Source organism: Furipterus horrens, unplaced genomic scaffold (assembly GCF_987537825.1).
Source record: "Furipterus horrens unplaced genomic scaffold, mFurHor1.1.pri manual_scaffold_2, whole genome shotgun sequence".
Classification (NCBI taxonomy): domain Eukaryota; kingdom Metazoa; phylum Chordata; class Mammalia; order Chiroptera; family Furipteridae; genus Furipterus; species Furipterus horrens.
Window position 1 is genome coordinate 169,884,215 of NW_028327172.1, and position 21,936 is coordinate 169,906,150.

A 21,936-nucleotide genomic window follows, 5' to 3' on the forward strand; every position below is an offset into this window, starting at 1 on the left:
AAAAGTTAAGGATTCAGGAAAAATGGTAAAACAAAATAAAATAAAACTTGGTAACTTTAATTTTGAGTTAAAGAAATATGAATGTTAAAAGTAAATGGACCTTGAAATAGACCATCAGAAAAAAAAGAAAGACAATATTGGTGAGTTTGATGAATTAATATAATATAAAAAATGTCAGTAACCAGACATTATTGTGCATGCATTATTTTAAAGTGTCAATATCAACATTTAAACATTATCTGAACTGAAATATTTTCCAGTTTTTATTGAATATGGGTAAAATTCCTACGCATACATATTCAAATACTATTTTTATTTTTAAATAAATTGTCTCAAATTTTCCCAGGAAGTACAAAAAAAATAAGTCAAATAGATTATTCTACAAGAGAAATGGCTTTATTTTAGAGGCATGAGACTACTTTCTGTGTTCTGACAACAGATTTTAATAGTCACAAAAATAAAAAACAGCAATGTAAGATTATCCGATATTCCTCTTTAATCAAGGAACTCTTACATAGTGAAACAAAGGAACTTTTATACAGTGAAACAAATCTCAATCTACCAGCCAGAAGAAACATCACTTGACAGTGTCCTTTTGTATTACCAGAATTTATGCCTAAAGCATCATGCATATGCAAATGAAATCTTTTACCTTCAACATCATCTGAAAAGGTAGACAGAAATAAATAAATAAATAAGGATGATGATGAAAATAGTTTCTTATGTAGCAGAATTATCAATAAAATAAATAAAAGCTTAAAATGTAAAATAAGCAATATAATCTCTTGACAGAAGAGACTCATCTTCACTTTACTCAATAGCTAAAGATATGTAGCATATACTATATATTCAGGATGATGAGACAGATTTTTTCCAATAAATATTTCTAAGGTAAATGACTCTTAAATAAAATTCATTATGTCAGGTAAGAATTACCTTCTGATAAAAATTTAAGTTCCCATTTTAATTTTCCTTAAAGTAAGTGATTCTAGTACTGTTTCTCCACAAGGATCATTTTTGGATGTTGAATTAAAAATAAAGAGCCAAAATACATAAAGAGAAACTAAAAACTGAACTCTGAATATGATTATGTTATAAATTTATAACCAAAGAAAACCACCTAACTAAAATTATTACTGCTATATGATTTTTTAAACAGAAAAATCACCTGCTATACACTAACTAGAAAAAGAGATAATTTCTAATCTGAAACAGCAAAAAAAAAGCTCTTTAATGTGTTATAACAGTGTGTTGCACCTAATATTCTTAGAGAAATAACTAGACAAAATAAGTACCTTTTTCTTCAAAGTATGTTCTTGTGTGTACTGTATTTAAGTACTGTCATGTGACTGACAGCTTCTTTTTCCATTGGTAGCAAATTGTATTTACTAAAGATTTCTCACCCCTGAGAAATTAATAAAGTTAATTCCAAGCTAGATATCACAAATGAATGAGGTTTAAGAAAAAGGATATCTACGTCTAAGAAATTTTGACTATTTAACACAACCCAGTTTCAAATGCTCCTATTACTGATATTCTGAGAAGTTAATAGCTCCATGTATTAGTGTTCTCCTTTTATTAAACAAAAAAAAGAAACTGCAAACTCAGTATCATCTACATTTCTTTCTGACTCATTTATGCAGAATTTTAAAATATCCTATAATTTCAGTCCTGGCTTGCATAGCTCAGTGGATTGAGTGCCAGCCTGTGAACTGAAAGGTTGCCAGTTCAATTCCCAGTCAGGGCACATGCCTGGGTTGCCAGCCAGGTGCCTGGTTGGGGGCGGACAAGAGTGATGTTTCTCTCACACACTGATGTTTCTCTCCTTTCTTCCTCCCCTTCCCTCTCCAAATAAATAAATAAATAAATAAATAAATAAATAAATAAATAAAGTATTTTTAAAAGATCCTATAATTGCAGTATAAATTACTTATAAAATGCATGCACACGTCCATCATTCTGACCGCCTAGAATAATGAAAAACCCACTATGTCCCACTGCAACAGCCAATCTGCTATGAGGAATGCATTCCTCAATAGCATTGTGAAATGTTATTCAATGCATATGTTTTTTTTTTACAATATATAAACAGAATGTACAGATTTCCAGTCAAATGTTTCACATACTGACAATAAAATAAAGTTAATGACAGACTACCTCATTTTAAGTATGCAAGTAACTTGAAAAATAAAAGGAAAGAAAGGATGTACAAAGCAATGTGTGAATTTCAAAATGATTCATATATATCATGTCATACCAAACTTTCTAAAATTAGCAAATTGCTATTCTTTATAAATTAACATGAGTCCTATGGTAAAAGTTTAAGTATTTATTATGGAAAAATTCTTCAGGCTGCTCACCAGATAACATAAAAAAAACTGTCTGATTTTCAATCAATAGCCAAAAATGATTATTTAATTCAGAGATTACTAACATTCATACGTTTACCTGAAACTAAATACCCAAATATTTTTTTTTAAAAGAGTAGAATCTAATTCCATCTCCAAATTAAATACAAAGCAATCATTTTAAAGATACTTTTCTGGAACTAAGCATATATCTTTCCTTTACTGATTAAAAAAAAAGAGAAACACAAATAAATTTGTAAAATAAATTCAACTTTTAAAACCAGAACAACTGGTACAATAGTTAACTTTATGTACAAAAAACATAGTAAAAAACTTACCAACTTCTTCTTCTTCATCATTAGATATTATATTATATAGTGTGTCCAAAGCATAACCTATTATTTCAGAATCCGAACTGGAAAAAAGAAATTATTACATTTATACATTGCTAGATAAGAGTGTGGACTGTTATGACCATTGTTAAGACAGTAATTTAGCAAAATTTTATAAAACACTAATTTCATTTCTAAACATTTATCCTGCTTTCAGCTCCGAGCAGACGAAGTGCAAACTTCTTTGGTGGTCTCGAACACGAATCCGGGTTCATCAGACACCGGCCGCCTCCACCATGCCGCCGAAATTAGACCCCAACGAGATCAAAGTCATATACCTGAGGTACATTGGCGGGGTAGTTGCTGCCAGATTTCCCCTAGCCTCCAGATCGGCCCCGTGGGCCTGTCTCCCAAAAATGTTGGTGATGACATAGCTATCGCCAAAACAACCAGTGATTTTAAGAGTCTGAGGATTACAGTGAAACTGACCAATCAGAACAGACAAGCCCAGATTGATGTAGTGCCTTCTGCCTCTTCCCTAAGCATCAGAGCCCTCAAAGAACCACCACAAAACAGAAAGAAGCAAAAAATAAAAATAAAATTAAATTAAGGAAAGTGGAAATAGCACTTTTGATGAGATTGTCAACATTGCCCGACAGATGTGGCACTGGTCTTTAGCTAGAGAACTCTCTAGAACCATTAAAGAGATCTTGAGGACTGCCCAGTCTGTGGGCTGCAATGCTGATGGCCACCACATTCATGACATGATAGATAACATCAACAGTGGTGTAGGTAAAGGTTTATTCATAATAGTGAAAAAGTAGAAGCAAGCTAAATAGTTAAATGTCCAATAACAATAGCAACAAAAACAGTACGGTAAAACCATACATATAACAGCAATAAAAAATGTACTTCAAAGGATGTTTACTGAAAACATCCTTGATATAATGCCAGTAGGAAAATACTGAATATAAAAATTAACATACAGAATGATCCCATCTAGCAAAACATATACATTTATGTCTTTATATATTGAAAAAAAATCATAAATTTGTAAAATAAATCCACTTTATTGTTTGTTTATTTATTTTTTTAGAGAGAGGGGAAAGGAGAAAGAGAGGGAGAAATATCACTGTGTGGTTGCCTCTCACTTGCGCCCCCAACTGGGGACCTGATGTGCAACCTAGTTATGTGCCCTGACTGGGAATCGTACCAGTGACACTTGGCTCGCATGCCGATGCTCAATCCACTGAGCCACAGCAGCCAGGGTTTAAATACACTTTAAACCAGTAAAATTAGTTCAACCCAGGAAATGCTATGGGTGTGTTACATTTACATCTATGTTTTGTGACAGATATACATAATATTTATATAAACATAATAGTGTTATCTCCAGTTGAACTACTAGAGTTTGTTTCCCTGTTTCATACTTTATTTTCTAAAAAAAATAAAAATACCTTACAGTAAACATGTACTATTTATAACAAGAGGAAGTATAATATTTTGTAGTCATTGATAAATGCAAGATGGATGATGATGGCATTTAGAATGAAAAACAAGAATCAGATACCAGTCACAAAGATTCAGCAAATACAAAGAAGTGATTAGGAGTGATAGATGAAAGCACAGATGAGGGACAAAGGGGTTCATAATGAGGGGATGTAAATCTCCAACAATGTGGGTTTTAAAATTATTATTATTTATCATTTTGTTTTTGAGAAATTCGTGGGACATCTTTTATAAACCTTTTGAGAAACTAGGCATAGAAGGGAACATCCTTGAAATGACAAAGGGAATCTATGAAAATGCAATGCTGAGAAACTAAATGTTTTACCCCTAAGATCAGGACAAGATAGAAATGTCCCCTCTAACCACCTCTACCCAATACTGAACTGTAGCTTCTAGCTAGAGCAACTGGGCAAGAAGAGCAAATAAAAGACACACAGACTGGAAAGTAAGAAGTAAAACTACACCTAATCACAAATGACATTCTTGTATATAGAAAATCCTATAGAATCCACTAAAAAACTATTTGAACTAGTATATAAATTCAGCAAAGTTGAAGGTGACATACTCAATATAAAAAACTCAAAACTAAGTGAAAAAACATTGTGTTTATGGATAGGAAGATATAATATTGTTAAGATGGTAATATACTCCAACTTGATTCACAGATTTACACACCCCTATAAACGTCCTAGCTGTTATTTGTGCAGAAATTGACAAACTGATCATATAATACGTATGAGAATGCAAGGGATCCAGAATAGCTAAAAACAATTAAAAAGAAAACAAAGTTGAAGAACTCATTTTTCCCTATTTCAAAACTTACTACGAAATAACAATCACCACTATGTGGCACTGGCATAAGGACAGACATATAGATCAATAGAATAAAGTCTAAAATAAGGCCTTTTATTTCAATTGATTTTTGGCAAGGATGTAAAGACCATTCGATGGGGGGAAATGGTCTCTTCAACCAATGGTGCTGGGACAAATACACATCTACATGCCAAATGATAAAAGTCGGACCCCTACTTCAAACCATATGCAAAAATTAACTCAAAATGGGTATAAGACCCAAACATGAGCTAAAGCTATAAAACTCTTAGAATAGGCATAAATCTTCAAAACCTTGAAATTAGGCAATGATCTTTTAGATATGACACCAAAAGCAAAAGAAAATGATCAAACAGATAAATTGGACTTTGTCAAAATTAAAAACTTTTGTATTCAAAGAACACTATCAAGAAAGTGAAAAGGTAACTCAAAGAATGGGTCTTGTATCCAGAATATAAACACAAATCAACAATAAAAAGACAAATAACCCAATTAAAACTGGGCAAAGATTTGAATAGACATTTCTCCAAAACACATAGACAAATGGATCAATAAGTGCATGAAAAGATGCGCAACATCGTTAGTTATTAGGGAAATGCAAATCAAAATCACAGTGAGATACCTAGCTATACCCTTTAGAATGGTAATTTAAAAAAAAAAGGGCAATAACAAGTGTTGGTGAAGAGAATTTGGACCTTCATACACTGCTAGTAGTATTGTGAAATGGTGCAGCCTCTGTGGAAGAGTTTGGTCATTCCTCAAAGTTAAGCACAGAGCTAACACATGACCCTACAATTGCATTCCTAGGTATAAAACATGTCAACACAAAAACTAGTATATAAATGTTCATAGCTGCATCATTCATAATAGCCAAAAAATAGAAACAGCCCAAATGTCTATTAACAAATGAACAGAAAAACAAAATGTGGTATATCCACAAATGGAATATTATTCTGCCATAAAAAATGATGAAATACTAATATATGTTACAACATCGATGAATGTTGATATGTTAAGTGAAAAAAGCCAAACAGAAAAGCCACATATTGTATGATTCCATCTATATAAAATGTCCAAGATAATCAAATATATAGACAGAAAAAGGATTAGTAGTTGCCAGGCACTGAGGGATGAAGGAATAGGGAATGACAACTAATGGATACCTGATTTCTTCTGAAGTGATGAAAATGTTCAGGAATTAGATAGTAATGATGCATGAATTTGTCTAGATACTAAACCCACTGATGTGAACATTTAAAAAAGGTGACATTTATGGTTATATAAATTATATCTCAGTCTTAAAAAAACCATTGAGGTGTCATGCTTTGGAAACAGCAATGAGAAGTAGACAATTTTCAAGCCCTGAATGTGTGACTTAGGAGAATAAATAGCTCTTCTCAAGGTGGCCGTAAGGGAAGCAGACACATAGACCCACAGAAAATTTTAAGCCATGCCAAGAAAGGAGACATAGCTCCCTGTGAGGCAGCACCAGTGGTGAAGGGGATCACAGTGTGTTAGCTGGACAGGCCAGGAGGAGCACAGAACAGTAATGAAGATGAGAAGTGCAAGGAGATGGCTACAGAACATAGACCTCTGCACTGAATGAAGTTAAAAAAGTCACAAAACACTTTGAAAACAGAAGACAATGGACAAGTATGGGAGGCAAATGGAAAAAGAAATTTAGCACAAGAAAGAGAATGAAACACAAGAGGGCTCAGAGAAGTTTGGCATTGTTTGTTGTCTACGAGGAGCTACAAAACATCCCGCCACCTTTAACATGATACAGTTATTAGTTCATACATTCACAACACTGTATGGTATATTTATCTACTTCTAAATATGTGCCTGGGACACAGTAAATGTGAAATAAATATTTTTAAAAATGTATTTCTTAACCTTTGTATCAAAAGTATCTGCACATTTATTTTTTGCTGTGCACTAAAATGATAAGTGCTACTTTATGTAAGAGGTTGCATTCTATTTTTCATATTGAGATATTAGTCATTTCATTACTAACTTTATAAGACTCAGTAAGAACATGACACATAAAGATACAGGGAATGAAAAAGAAAGATCATATGCATGTATAATAATCACACTAAAGTGTTTTGTATTTTCTTTTTTTGAAGTAGGATCCATTTTCTCTAACCTGGAATACTGTTTAAGAGCTAACTAACTTAGGTTAATACATTATTATTTTTTAAAAGATTTTATTTATTTACTTTCAAAGAGAGGGGAAGGAAGTAAGAAAGAGGGAGAGAAACATGCAATAGATACATTGATAGGCTGCGTCTCACAAGTCCCCAACTGGGGACCTGGCATGCAACTCAGGCACGTTCCCTGACTGGGAATCGAACTAGTGGCCTTTCGATTCTTCGCACACCAGCCAGGGCTGTATTAGTTTTGATGCTGTAACAAATTACCACAAACTTAGTGATGTAAACAATACAAATGTATCATCTCACAGCAGAAGTCAGAAGTCTGAAATGAGTCTCACTGGGCTAAAATCAAGGTCTCAACAGGGCTACCTTTCTTTCTGTAGGCTGGGTGAGGGGAGGGGGCAGGGAGGATCCATTTCCTTGCCTTTTACAGCTCTAGAAGCTGGCTTGCTTCATCTTCAAAGCCAGCAAAATCAGGTGGAGATCACTTCAGATCACCTCATTCTGACCTCCTCTTTTGCATTCCTTCTCCACTTCTAAGGAGCATTGTGATTATATACACTGGGCCTACCTGCATAATGCAGCACTATCTCCCTATATCAAAGTCCTTAATTTAATCACATAGGCAAAGCTCCTTTTGCCATCTAAGGTAACATTCATACGCTGTGGTGATTATGATCTGAACATCTTTGGGCGGGAGGGGCATTATTCTGCCTGCCACAGTTATCTACTTAGGTGTTAATAACACAGTCCTGAGACATCCAATGCATTTATTCAAATACATTAGAACCAGTTGGCTTTGAAAGGTAACCCATGTGGTTTATACTTCTTGTGGAGAAAAGGTTCTAACTGATATGAACAATCAGCTTGGCATTCCTGAAATATAACTGAAAGAGAGGCTATCAGGTTAGACAGACAGGTAGTATTAAATTCTTTAAAAAACTGAGACGTCCGACCAAGATGGAGGCCTAGACTGACACAGTCCGTCTCCCTCCACAACTAAGAAGGACTACAACTACTGCAAAACCAGAAATAACCAGAAGTTCCAGAAAATAAAGCTACATGGAAGTCCAAAAATATGAAGTTATAAAGAAGTAGTGCTTGTCCAGACGGGTAGGAGGGGCGAAGCTGGGGCAGAGAGATCAAGCTGTGCTGGTGATGGCAACAGGATGGTGGCAGGACGGTGGTAAGCACAGACACCTGTATTTAAGGGAAGGCGAAAAGCGCCTGGGGAGCACCCCTGGCTGCAGACCAAACCCATCAGCTTGTGATTCCAACACCGGGGTAGGCAGACCCCCATTGCCTTGGACTGTGAGGGCCAGAGGGCGTGGGGCTGGAGGAGGCGGCTTCCAGTTTCTCAGTGGAGAGAGAACGGCAGAAATCCATCTGGGACACCGGCCCCCACACAAAACACCACAGTGTGGTGAGAAGGGTTGCTTGGTAGTGATGAGTGCATGGGGCCCCGCCCCCTATAGGGCAGGAGATGTGACAGCCACACCCAGGAAACAAAGGTAAACACAAACTGTCAGGATGGCAGGGATCATGACAGAGATCCCAATCACACAGCTGACCAGTCAGGAAATATATGATCTATTAGACCAGCAGAAGCCCTGGCTGGTTTGGCTCAGTGGATTGAGCGTCGGCCTGCGAGCTAAGTGTCGCTGGTTCGATCTACCAGTCAGGGCACATCAGAGAAGGAAAACCCTGACTCCAAGAAACCTCCGCTGCCTTGCGGCATACCTCTTCAGGGGAAAGGCTAAGGGAGTAAACCCCAACAGAAAATCCGGAGCTGGAGTCCCTAAGGCGGTTTGACGTTGTAGTCAACACCGGCAACTCCTGCGGCGCACCTGAAGCCAAGCTGTATTGACTCCGTCTTTCCCTTAGACCCTTCAGCTGCAAAGAGAGGGGGGGTCTGCTGCATGGGCAACAGCACACCCTCCATATCACCCTGCCCAGGCTCTGTAGCTTCAGCTTCACTGGAGAGGACACTCCAGCGTCATCGTAAGACAGATACCGTGTCACTCCCGAGTCGGACTGCACAGCCATTCTCGGCGGTGCAGATAGACTCTTAAGAAGCTACACCATCGTCTCTCGAGACGGACGGCTGCCGACGAGACCAGCAGATAGGAAATCTTTCTGAGGCACAGTTCGGAGCTCTGGTTATAAGAAAGCTTACAGATCTAACAGCAGATCTTAAACAAGACAGGGAAGGAATGAAGGCTAGTCCTGCTGAAATGAATGAAAATACATACGAAATAAGTGGTGAGGGAAGGAAAACCAGGGATCAAATCAACAAATCAGAACATAGGAAAGGAACAAACAGTCAACCAGTGCAGAAAGAAGAAACAAAAAGGGAGGAAAATGAGGAGAGGCTCAGAAACCTATGGGACAGCTATAAGCAGGCCAACATCCAAATCATAGGGTTGCCAGAAGGTGAAGAAGAACTAGAGATTGAAAAATTATGTGAAAAAGTAATGAAGCAGAACTTCCCTAACTCGGGGAAGGAAATAGACTTACAGGTCCAGGAAGCACAGAGAGTTCCAAATAAACTGGACCCAGGGAGAAACACACCAAGACACATTATAATCAAGATGTCAAAAATTAAGGATAAAGAGAGGATCTTAAAAGGAACAAGAGAGAAGAGAACTATGTACAAAGGGGTCCCAATTAGACTATCAGCTGATTTCTCAGAAGAAACCCTGCAGGCAAGAAGGAATTGACAAGAAGTATTCAAAGTAATGAAAAGCAAAAACCTACAACCATGATTATTCTATCCAGCGAAGCTGTCATCCAGAATAGAAGGGCAGAGAAAGTGCTTCCAGGACAAAGTAAAACTGAAGGAGTTAATCAGATCCAAACTACTGTTATATGAAATGTTAAAGGGAATTGTTTAGGAGAAAGAGGATCAAAACTATGAACATTAAAATAAAAACTGTATCACAACAACCAAGAACAGAGGCTAGGGAATTGAAACAAAGGCAAACTAAGTAAGTAACGAGAGGGGAAAAAGAACTATAGGTATGGGGAACATATTGCGGGGAGGTCAGCTGGGAGGGGGAAGGGGGGAAAGGGAGGGAGATGATGCAGGAATTAAGCATAGTAGGAGGGAGTGGAGTAGACAGGAAGATGTTGAGAAGAACTATATGCACAACCAATGGGCATGGACTAAGGGGGGGGGGCAACTGGAGGGAGTGAGGTCACTAGGTGGAGGGGAACAAAAGGAAAAGAAATTGGGACAACTGCAACAGCATAATCAATAAAGCATATTTTTAAAAAATTCTTTAAAAACTTATATGCTTTGCTTTGTTTGAGAAACTTGGGCTCCACACTGCACTGAGCTGGTGAAATGCATTAAATAAGTGAGTGGTAGTAGATTAACATTTTAGACAGATAATTCTCACAATATATAGAGTGAATGGAAGGTCAAAGAGATCAGTGGCAAAGATTACAGTTTGAAGATGGTGGTGATTTTAAACTATTTCCAAAAACTCTTTGGTACACCTCCCTTCAAAAGATAAAGCCTAATTCTCCTCCTCTTAAGTGTAGGCTTTATTTATTAACATCCTTGTAACAAATATTGATACAGTGTGGTGGAAATGATGTTATGTGACTTCTGAGACTAAATTCTATAAAAGGCATTGTGGCTTCCCTTTAGTTCTCTCTCCAGGATTGCCTGCTCTTGTAGAAGCCAACTGCTGTATCATGAGGATGCTCAAACAGCCCTACAGAGAAACATGGTGAGGTACTAAGGCCTCCTGCCAATAGTAATGTGAATGAACCTTCACATTACTATCTTCCAGTCCCAGGCAAGCCTTCAGATGACTGCATTCCTAGCTGACATCTTGACTGAAATCTCACGAGAGACCCTGAACCTGAATCACCTAGATAAGCTACTTCTGAATTTCCAATCCACAGAAACTGTGGGATATTTTTTTTTGGAGCCACTAAGTTTTGAAGTAATTTGCTATGCAGCAAAAGATAACCAATACAGAAGCTATGAAAATGATTTAAGTGATTGATATTAAGAGCCAGAAGTAAGACCAACAAAGGAAATTAAGAAAAGTTCATGGATTCCAGCTGGTTTTTGGGCTTGATGGACATAATGGGTTAAGAAGAAGAATCAGTTCAGCACAAGTTCTCCAGTTTCTTCCTTGAGTGTAAGGTGCTATCAATTGGAATGAACTTGCGTCGAAAGAAGTTGAAGGGGATGCATGGGGTGGAGGGAAGGCAATTAGCAGATGGGCAACTAGAGATAAATTAATTTTGAATATTTTGAATTTGAGATCCTTGTGAGAGATTTTGATATGGTAAAAATGTCCATTGTGCAGCTAAAGCTTATAAAACACATTTAACTAGAGGTAAAATTTGAAAGGTATCCATACGCAGTTATTAATTAAAACCAGATGCACATATAATCTCTTAAAAGAGAAATTGAAAGAGCTAAAAATAAGCTGAGTAATATTTTTGTGAAGACATGTTCAGGTTTAACACTTCTATTAGTACAGTTTATTTCTTCAGAAAAAGCAAATCTGGATAACTGATATACCATAATATGTATACATTATAGAACAGTACATTATAGTATATCTAAGAATATCAAAATATCCATTTGCCCATTCAAATTCAAGAGCTTAGTCTTTCAAAATATCCATTTGCCCATTCAAATTCAAGAGCTTAGTCTTTAATTAGCAGATACTTCATTCCATTTTTATATAATGGAAAGTTTTCAACCCTTGAGGGCTGACATTGTTTGTCCTAATGCTTAGCATGGTGGTTTGCACCAATAAATATTTATTGAAATAACTAAAAGTAATAATTAATAGCTGTAATATATGCAGCATTCCTTGAATAGATACTCTAAAACAAATTAATTGAAGTTTCAAGAAAAATTAGGGAGAAAAATCATTGAAGAGACTTACCGATCTGTTTGTAACACATGGATGAGATGTTCCATAGCTTGAATACCCACTTCCAAGCGATATTTCTGCACAAAAGAAAAATGTTAAAGAAACTAATATCCAATTTAATAAACTTAATAACTAGTAAAGTGTTACAGACCTTAGATAATGATTTGAGGGCACGCACGGCATTTCTTCGATCATCAAGTAAAGTAGATGAAGCTACTCTGTCACAAAGCTTTTGAATCTGTCAAGAAAAAATAAAAGCATTAACAGAACAGAAAAAACAAACAAAAACATAGTTTTCCCCAAATTTATACCACCTAATTAAAAAAAAAAAAACCAACAAATGGGATGTCATGAGAATGACCTTACACAAATCTAAATAACTAGATAATCTCATTACAGAGATCAAACATTTTTCACAAAAAGTTGAAAAACAAAAGTAGTGAAAGAGAAGTCAAATAAAATAAATCATACAAATTGAGAAATTAAGAAAAATCATTAGTAGAACCAGAGTTCTCTAAACATGCCTATGAACTGAGAGGAGAGCATAATCCATTAGGGTTATGGTAGAAGATGGAAAGTTATTTCTAAAAACTTGTAAACAATACTTGTTTATATCATAAAATCACCCTATATTTGAACAAGAAAAGACAGAACTGTAAGTTTTGAGTGTACCTCATAATCTACAAGGATAAAAATATTTCTATTATAAAAGCTTTTAATAAATTTACAAGAATTAAAATTCAAATTGATTTTAAAATAAACGTTGAGCATTATTTACAACGAAAAAAAAACTGAAAAGAACTGAACTGTCCAGCAAAAGAAGAAAAACTAAATAAATTGTGGTACATTCTTTGGTGGAATACTACGCAGCTACTCAAAAGAATTAACTGAACTGACATGAAAATACTATGATTTAAAAATAGTGAAGTAAAAGGAAGCTGTAAAACTATATATAAATAGTGAACCTACTGAAGCAAAAGTATTGAACTGTATGTGTATGTAAATTTTCACTAAAAAAAGAAAAAATTGGAGACAGACACACAGATCAATGGAACAGAGTAGAGAGCCTAGTTCAGGAAGCAAGCACATGCAATGGACTAAAGATAGTTTATTCAATAAATGGTGTTGGGAAAATTGTACAGATACATGCAGAAAAATGAAACTAGATCACTTTCTAAAGCCACACACAAGAATAAACTCAAATGGATTAAAGACTTAAAACATTAGACCCGAAACCATAAAAACCCTAGAAGGAAAAACATAGGCAATAACATCTTGGACACTGCTCGTAGTAATATTTTTTCTGATATATCTCCTCAGGCAAGGAAAACACACAAAAAATTAAACAAATGGGACTACATCAAACTAAAAAGATTTTGCACAGCAAAGGAAACCATCAATAAACTAAAAAGACAACCCACTGAATGGGAGGACATATTCTCTGATATATCTAATAGGGGATTAATATCCGAAATTCATAAAGAACTTATAAAACTCAACACCAAAAAACAAATAATCCAATTAAAAAACGGGCAAAGGACCTGAACAGACACTTCTTCAAAGAGCACATACAGATGGCCTATAGACATATGAAAAGATGCCCAATGTCACTAATCATCAGAGACATGCAAATTAAAAGCACAATGAGGTATCACCTCACACATATCAGAATGGCCATCATCAATAAATCAACAAACAACAAGTGCTGGCAAAGTTCTGGAGAAAGGGGAGCCCTTCTACACTGTTGGTGGGAATGGAGACTGGTGCAGCCACTGTGGAAAGCAGTATGGAAATACCTCAAAAATTTAAAAATAAAATTGCTTTATGATCTAGTGATTCCACTTCTGGGAATTTATCTGAAAAAACCCAAAACACTAACTTGAAAGTATTTAAGTACCCCTATGTTCATTGTAGTGTCATTTACAATTGCCAAAATATGGAAGCAGCCCAAGTGTCCATCAGTAGATGAGTGGATAAAACAATTATGGGACATTTACACACTGGAATACTACTTGGCTGTAAAAAAGAAGAAAATTTTACTCTTTGTGATAGCATGGATGGACCTGGAGAACATTATGCTAAGTGAAATGAGCTAGTCAGAGAAAGACAAGTACCATATGATTTCACTCATATATGGAATCTAACGAATAAATTGAACTAAGAAGCAAAATAGAAACAGACTCAGAATAGAGAGCAGGATGATAGCTCTGGTGATGGGGATTAGGGGGTGGAGGGATTGAGCAAAAAAGGAAAAAGGAAATGGATATGGACAACAGTGTGGTAACTGCTAGGGAATGGGGGTGGGTGGAGGTGGAAGAGGGTATAAAGAGGACAAATGTAACGGAAAAAATACAATAAAAGATTTTTAAAAATCAGTAAGTTAAACATTTTTTAAATTTGGAATATTAAAACTATAAAATTTCTATAAGAAAGCATAGGAGAAAATATTTGTGACCTTTAATTAAGATTTCTCAGGTATATATTAAGAAAGCAATCCAAAAAGAAAAAGATAATAAATTGGGCTTTTTCACTTCTGCTCTTAAAAATATACTGTTAAGAGAATGAAAAGATAAGCCACAGACTGGATGAAAATACTTGGAAAACATCTGATAAAAAAGTTTTTAAAACCACTACACTCGGATCCTTTATAGTGCTAACAGTTACTATTTTATTAGAAGTTATTAATTTTTAAATGACAGTTCTTATTAAGATTTTATAAATAAGATTTTGGCATATCACTCAATTTTTTGTACTGTATGTATCTGAATTAATAGTATTTTCAAAATTATGTTCTGCAGATTTCTAGTGTCCAGAAGATATTAATAGATTTCCTATGACCACAGAACCAGTGGGAAACACAAGGTTATAGAAAAGTAAATAGGTTTCTGCACTGTAGGATTTCTAAGTCTTTACTATGCTGATTTGCATCTCTTCATACAGCAGATAACAGGATCATAACCAAGCCTAGCTTTACTTTTTAAATTTTATTCATTCTAACTGCTCACATTTAGAAATCATTTTTATCGTAAACTGTATTTATTTTCATAATTATACTGACTCCCCAAAATGGAAATAATAAAACTTTCTCTTTATTAAATAATTGGCTGATACTTTTCCTAGTATAATTTTTTTTTTAACCATTAGAAAAACTACAAGATTATCTTTTGAAAACAAACCTTGTCACCCAGGTTAAAAAGTTTCTTAGGCCAAAACAGTTCTAATAAGCATGATTGTAATTTCCTCTACTTGGATCTTGTACATCTTTAATTATTTTTTTCTAGGTAGTTTACAGCTGATACTATGACTGGGAAATCTTTTGTAGGCGTCCCTACTTTTTCCCAACCCTCAACCTCAAGCACAGACTTGCTCTAGATCTGGGATTTCCACCATCGTTTCAATACTTACTCCTAATACTAATGCAGGACTTGAACTCCAGCCTCAGCCCCATCTTTGGTTGATGTATAAAGTCTTATGTCAAAATATGAACTTCCATGTGTAGAAGCTCTTCAATCATTGTTTGTTGAATGTGGAAATGTGAAAGTTATTTAATGGTGGTGGAGAAACTTAGCTTTAGGAATACTGGAGGAAGATGATCATAACCCTAGAGTATAGGGGTTTCCTTTTTAAAAAAAACATTTTTTAAATTTTATTTTTATTTTTTATGTTAGAGAGAGGGTAAGGGAGGGAAGAAGAGAGGGAGATAAACATAAATTTGAGAGAGAAGCATTGGTTGAGTCCTTCTGTACGTGCCCTGACCAGGGGCTGAATGTGCAACCCAGACATGTGCACTGACCAGGAACAGAACCACTGACTTTGCATTTTATGGGACAATGCCCAATCAGTTGAGCCACACTGGATGGGTCAGTATTTGCTTTGTTTTTATTTTCAGTCATTTATTTTGTGTTTTAACATGCTAACATTTCAGCAGTTAGTTTTATACTTAAAATTTTTTAAAATAAATTTGAACATTTAGTTATTGCTGAGAGAGAGAGAGAGAGAGACAGAAAGAGAGAGAGAGGGGATGGGAAAGAGAAAGAGAGAAGCATTGATTTGTTGTTCCACTTATTCATGCATTCATTGGTTGATTCTTGTATGTGTCCTGACCAGGGATTAAACCCACAACCTTGGCCTATCGGGATGATGCTCTAACTAACTGAGCTGCATGGTCAGTTGTTTTTTAAGCTTTGAAATATACACAAAGATAGTAATCTCAGTTATTATGAAGATAAATAAAATGGCAATGAGGTTATTTTTACCTAACAGACTCACAAAATTAAAATTAAAATAAAGTAGCACATACCAAATGATTCCATTGCTATGAAATAAAAAATAGGCAAAACTAATCTATGCTATTAGAAGTCAGGATAGTGATTACTCATGGGGCATGCAGTGAACTGAATGAAGCACAAAGTGGACTTCAAGGGTGCTAGCAATGTTCTGTTCCTATTGATCTGGGTGATGGCTATCTGGGCTGAGGTTTACATATATGACATGTGCACATTTCTATCTACATCAATAAAATTTTTATAATAGAACTATCCAGGACAAAGATATAAATTAGTGAACCTGCTTATATTCTTCAAGAAGAAATGTAACCTAAAGAAGTGGCAATTTGACAAAAATATTACAATTTAAAATGTTCAGACCCTTTCAGCCAGGCATTCCTATTTCTAGGAATTTATCCTTTAAAAATATGGCCACAACTACACCATACTATATACAAGAATGTTCTTTGTAGCAATATTTTTAATAGCTAAAAAGGAAATCTGCCTTACACCCTGTAAGGATATAATAATGTCTGCTACAGGGAAGAGGGCCCTAACCTGACCATACTGGCACCCTGATCTCAGATTTGCAGCGTCCAGAACTCTGAGCAATACATTTCTGCTGTTTATTTTAAAACACACACACACACACACACACACACACACACACCCTCTCTAAAATCAAAAACACAAAACACTAAAGGTTAATCTATCAGCCAAAGAACAGTGAACTAACACATGGTACATATCCAGGGTGGGGCAAAAGTAGGTTTACAATTGTTTGTATAAAAAGTAATACAACATGGCTAAGATGGTGGCTAAGACACGCTTCAGCTTCTTGCACAACCATAAGGATTACAACTACCTCAAAACAAAACTCATAACTATCAACAAATGAATCTAAAAAACAAAAACAAACTAAGTAACCAACTAGAACAGGAACAGAACCACAGATACGGAGATCATATGGAGAGTTATCAGAAAGAAGGGGTAAGGGGAGAATGGGGAAAAGGTACAGGGATCAAGAAGCTGGTGTGGCTCAGTGAACTGAGCACCGGTCTGTGAACTGAAAGGTTGCTAGTTCAATTCCCAGTCAGGGCACACTGCCTGGGTTGCAGACCAAGTCCCCAGTTTGAGGCATGCAAGAGGCAACCAATGGATGTATCTCTCCCTCTCTTTTTCCCTCCCTTCCCCTCTCTCTAAAAGTAAATAAATAAAATCTAAAAAAAAAAAAAAAAAAAAAAGAGGCAGCATAAGTGATAGATACAGAATAGACAGGGAGACATTAAGAATAGTAAAGGAAATGGAGAAGCCAAAGAACTTATATGCACAACCCATGGACATGAATTAAGGAGGGGGATGGGAATTGCTGAAGGAAGAGGGTAATGGGCAGAGGGGAGCAAAGGGGAAAAAAACTGGGACAACTGTAATAGCATAATCAATAAAAGATACTTAAAATAATACAATAATTAGTAAATAATAATACAAGAATAAACTTTTTGTGTACTCATAACAATAAACATGCTTTTGCCCCACCCTGTACACTATATGAATGAAGCAGATTCATGTATACTAACAAGATGTTCAAGATATATTCACTTGAAAAAGAAAACTATGAATACTATGCTTAACATGAGCTCATTTTGATTTAAAACTACATTAATAACAACCCACTAGAATATATATTGAAAAATTAAGACTATGTACCACACTATCTTTTAGTGGGTTGTTGGAAATGTTCATTTTCTACATTACTTCCGATGTTTGAATTTTGATAATAAAAAGTATTACCTTTATAAGCAGAAAAGAGCAATAATGAAATAAAGTGAAATGGTTTATATTTTATTGGAATTTCTATGATATATTCACAACTAAATCTATCTTTTAAAGATCTTATTTTCACTCTACTGACCAAGAGTATAAAATCAGCTCTTAATTGATAAAAATAAACTACCATAACAAAAAGAATCTTTAATTTGTTCCTTGTTGCTTACAGGAAAAAGCACAAATTTTTAAGGTTATAATATACAGGTATTAGTCAAACACATTGACCACACATGTACATTTGTTCTTGTGCTATGCAAAATAGAGATATGGTCTCTAGCTACAGGAGCCTGCACAGGCAAATATTAGCATTTCCTTTTATAATAATTTCAAATGCCTGTTATTTCTGGGAATGATGATTGATCACAATTTTTTCTTTCTTTAGGTAATTACACAAACACAATTCCCTGGTCGGTGTGGCTTAGTTGGTTGGAGTGTCATACTGCAAAAGCAAAGGTTGCTGGTTCAATTCCCAGTCAGAGCACATGTCTAGGTTGTGGGTTTGCTTCCAGGTCAGGGCATGTATAAGAGGCAACTACGAGCAGAACTACCCTACCCTATGGATCACCTTCTAATCAGCCTTTTAGTGGAGAAAGCCAGACTTTTGTCTTGGTTAGACCTCTGTTTTCTGGCCTCAGTTCTAGCGGCTAATCCAATACCTGAACTAATAAACTAATTTTACCGAAGATGAAACTAGGCTCAGAAATACGCAATGAGGAGGGTGAGCTGGGTGGAGGGGGGTGAAAGGGGGTGAAGGGGGGGAATGGGACAATTGTAATAGCATAAGCAAAACATTAAGAAAGGAAGGAAGGAAGGAAGGAAGGAAGGAAGGAAGGAAGGAAGGAAGGAAGGAAAGAAAGAAAGAAAGAAAGAAACAATGAACCCAAAAATGCACTGCCTATTTGGTGGCACAGTTCAATTCTAACTGAGCTTCAGATGTATCACTCCAAAGCCCACATTTTTTCTACTATCCTACATTGCTTCCCATGCAGAGAAATGTTGGTCTGAGTCCTGTTGCAAACTACACAGAGACTGCAAAATGTTTTTGGTAAGTAGAGGAACATAGTAGTGCAGTGTTTAAAATAATTTTTAAGCCAACATTTCAAAATCTAAAGATTTCATAGAAATAGAAAGATTTCCACTTTTCTTGAAAAAAATTATCAGCTTGCTAATAGCTCACACTGTATTTCAAACAATTTAAAAAGCCATCAATTTTAAGAGTCACCATTTTTTAACGTATCACCAAGAAATAATGCCAATTATAAGATACAACCTGATTTTAGAGATGTTTAAATGCTAATGTGCATCTCAGAATCATTATAATCTGTAATATATAGTACTTACATGCCAGCTGTGGTCTTAAGTTCTTTGTATTTTTAACAAAAAAGACACTATTTTACTATCTGCATTTTAGATCTGAGAAACAGTCACAGTGGGTGACTTGTCCAAGTTCACGAAACTAGCAAGTAGTGGGATGGCATTGAAAGCTACACTTTCAAGTCAGGATATGCAGGCTCCAGTTTGATCCCAGACCTCTGCTCTCTTCTCTAATCCAACCTGCTTCATTGAACATGATGTTACCCAACTGATAGTGTTAGAATTTGAGTTTGTGACTCTTGCATTAAGCAATACAATACTATGTATGAACAAAAAGCAGTTTTAAAGAGAAAAAAGTATTTTTGAGTAAAATTTAATCCAGAGTTAGTTTTACTTAGAGGGACCAGAAAGGGATAACAAGGAAAACTCAAGAGATAAGCAGTTCTTCAACCAGCGCCAGCCGGGTGGCTCAGTTGGTAGGAGCATCATCCTATACACCAAAAGGTTGTGGGTTTTATCTCCAGCTGGGGCGCTTGCGGAGGCAATAGATCAATGTTTCTCTCTCAGATCAATGTTTCCATCTCTCTCTCTCTTTCCCCCACTTCCTCTCTCTAAAATCAATAAACATATCCTTGGGTGAGGATTAAAAAAGAAAAAAGACAGCTGTTCTTCAACTAATTCATATTATGCTAACTAGGTATAAAGTGCTCTGAGAGATAAAAACAATGATGAATTAGACATGGAACCTTTTATAAAGATGCTTTTATAGTCTATTAGAAGACAGTGTAGTATAATTAACAAAATCAAAAATCTAGTATTTCAAATAATTTCTAAGAAAGTAACTATGTTTTAACATGCAAAGTTCTCTAAGACATATCAACCAATGAAAAAGATATGCTACAGAAAACTATATTGAGGGTGAGCTTTCTTTCTTTCTTTCTTTCTTTCTTTCTTTCTTTCTTTCTTTATGTTTTGCTTATGCTATTACAATTGTCCCATTCCCCCCTTCATCCCCCTCTACCCAGCTCACCCTCCTCATATAGCACTATATCATTTATGAAAAAAAGATACATATCCTCATACAAATATATAATTCCATATTGCACAAATGCATGATTATACATAAAGGATTTATTCCCAACAAAGAATAGTGGTTATTTTTTGAAAGACAACTGAAATTGGAGGTAGTAGTCAAAGACGACTTAAACTTTACTAGTATTATTTGCCATTTTATATAATTAAAAAAATGAAGTCTTATTAATCAAATAACATCATGCAGCAGATGCAAGTGGTTATGTATTAAAACTCTTCTCTATTTTCAGTAATTGTCATATAAGATTCACAATTCCACTTACCAAGAAAAACGAAAAGGGCAAATAATCCCACTAACAACCAAAATTACAAACTAATAACCTGACTTTAATGTTTGTTTGTTTTGCTACCCAATGGTGCCACTTATTTTTTTATAAGTGATACACAGATGGGGGGAAGGGTGTCTAAGGGGACTAAATGGTAATGGGGAAAAAAATACAATAAAGATTAAATTTAAAAGAAAAAGTGATACACAAGGGAGACCAAAATGGGAATAGGAGAGGCTAGGAAAAGCAAAAAGTGAGATGAGGAATGTGAAAATGAAAAACCACTGAAAAGTAAAAAGAAAAAAAAGAGAAAGTGACATAAAACTAGTATGTTGAAGGAATATTTAAAATTTAACAGACACTGCCCTGATTGGTGTGAGTCAGTTGGTTGGGCATCATCCAGCAAAGCAAAAGTCTGCTGGTTTGATTCCTGGTCAGGGCACTTATAAGAGGAAAGTGACTGATGTTTCTCTCTTTCTCTCTCTCCCACCCTTCCTGAACTCTCTCTGAAAATAAGTAAAATCTTAAAAAAAAATTTTAACAAACACTGACATAATATAGTTCGCAGTAATTGTTTACAATTCCTAATATAAATACATATTTATTTTAGTATTCAGTAACTATTTGACTGATATGTAAAAATGAAGGGCAGGAATTTTAATTTAAGAAATTTAATTCACTGTGGGAGCGGGGTAGAGGCAGAGGAGAGCAACAGGGGTAAAACTGGGACAACTATAATTGAACAATAATAAAATAAAATATAAAAATGGAAATTTAAGTCAACCATCCAGTCATTTATTCAGTTTATTGATTTTAGAGAGAGAGAGGAAGGGAAAGAGAGAGAAAGGGAAACATCAATTTGTTGTTCCATCTATTTATACATTCATTGGTTGCTTTTTGTATGTGCCCTGACCAGGAATCAAACCCGCTACCTTGGTGTATTAGGATGATGCTCTAACCAAATGAAGCTACCTGGCCAGAGCTCAGTCATTTATTCAACCAATATTTATCAAACCTTAATACCAACTTATTTGATGATATAACTTTGCCTTTATGAAACTTAACATATAGTTTCACCTTCCTTGG

General features: G+C 35.4%; 1 protein-coding gene across 2 annotated transcripts in view; it reads right to left on the minus strand.

Annotated features, from left to right (window-relative positions):
• USO1 (USO1 vesicle transport factor) overlaps nucleotides 1-21,936 on the minus strand; it is an 83,035-nt gene that overhangs the window by 56,726 nt on the left and 4,373 nt on the right. For both annotated transcript variants that reach the window (XM_090266746.1, XM_090266745.1), the window contains exons 2-4: nucleotides 12,238-12,324; nucleotides 12,099-12,163; nucleotides 2,687-2,763 (exon numbers count right to left, since the gene is read on the minus strand). In XM_090266746.1, the coding sequence (XP_090122872.1) occupies nucleotides 2,687-2,763; nucleotides 12,099-12,163; nucleotides 12,238-12,324 (229 nt within the window). The remainder of the gene's footprint in view (nucleotides 1-2,686; nucleotides 2,764-12,098; nucleotides 12,164-12,237; nucleotides 12,325-21,936) is intronic.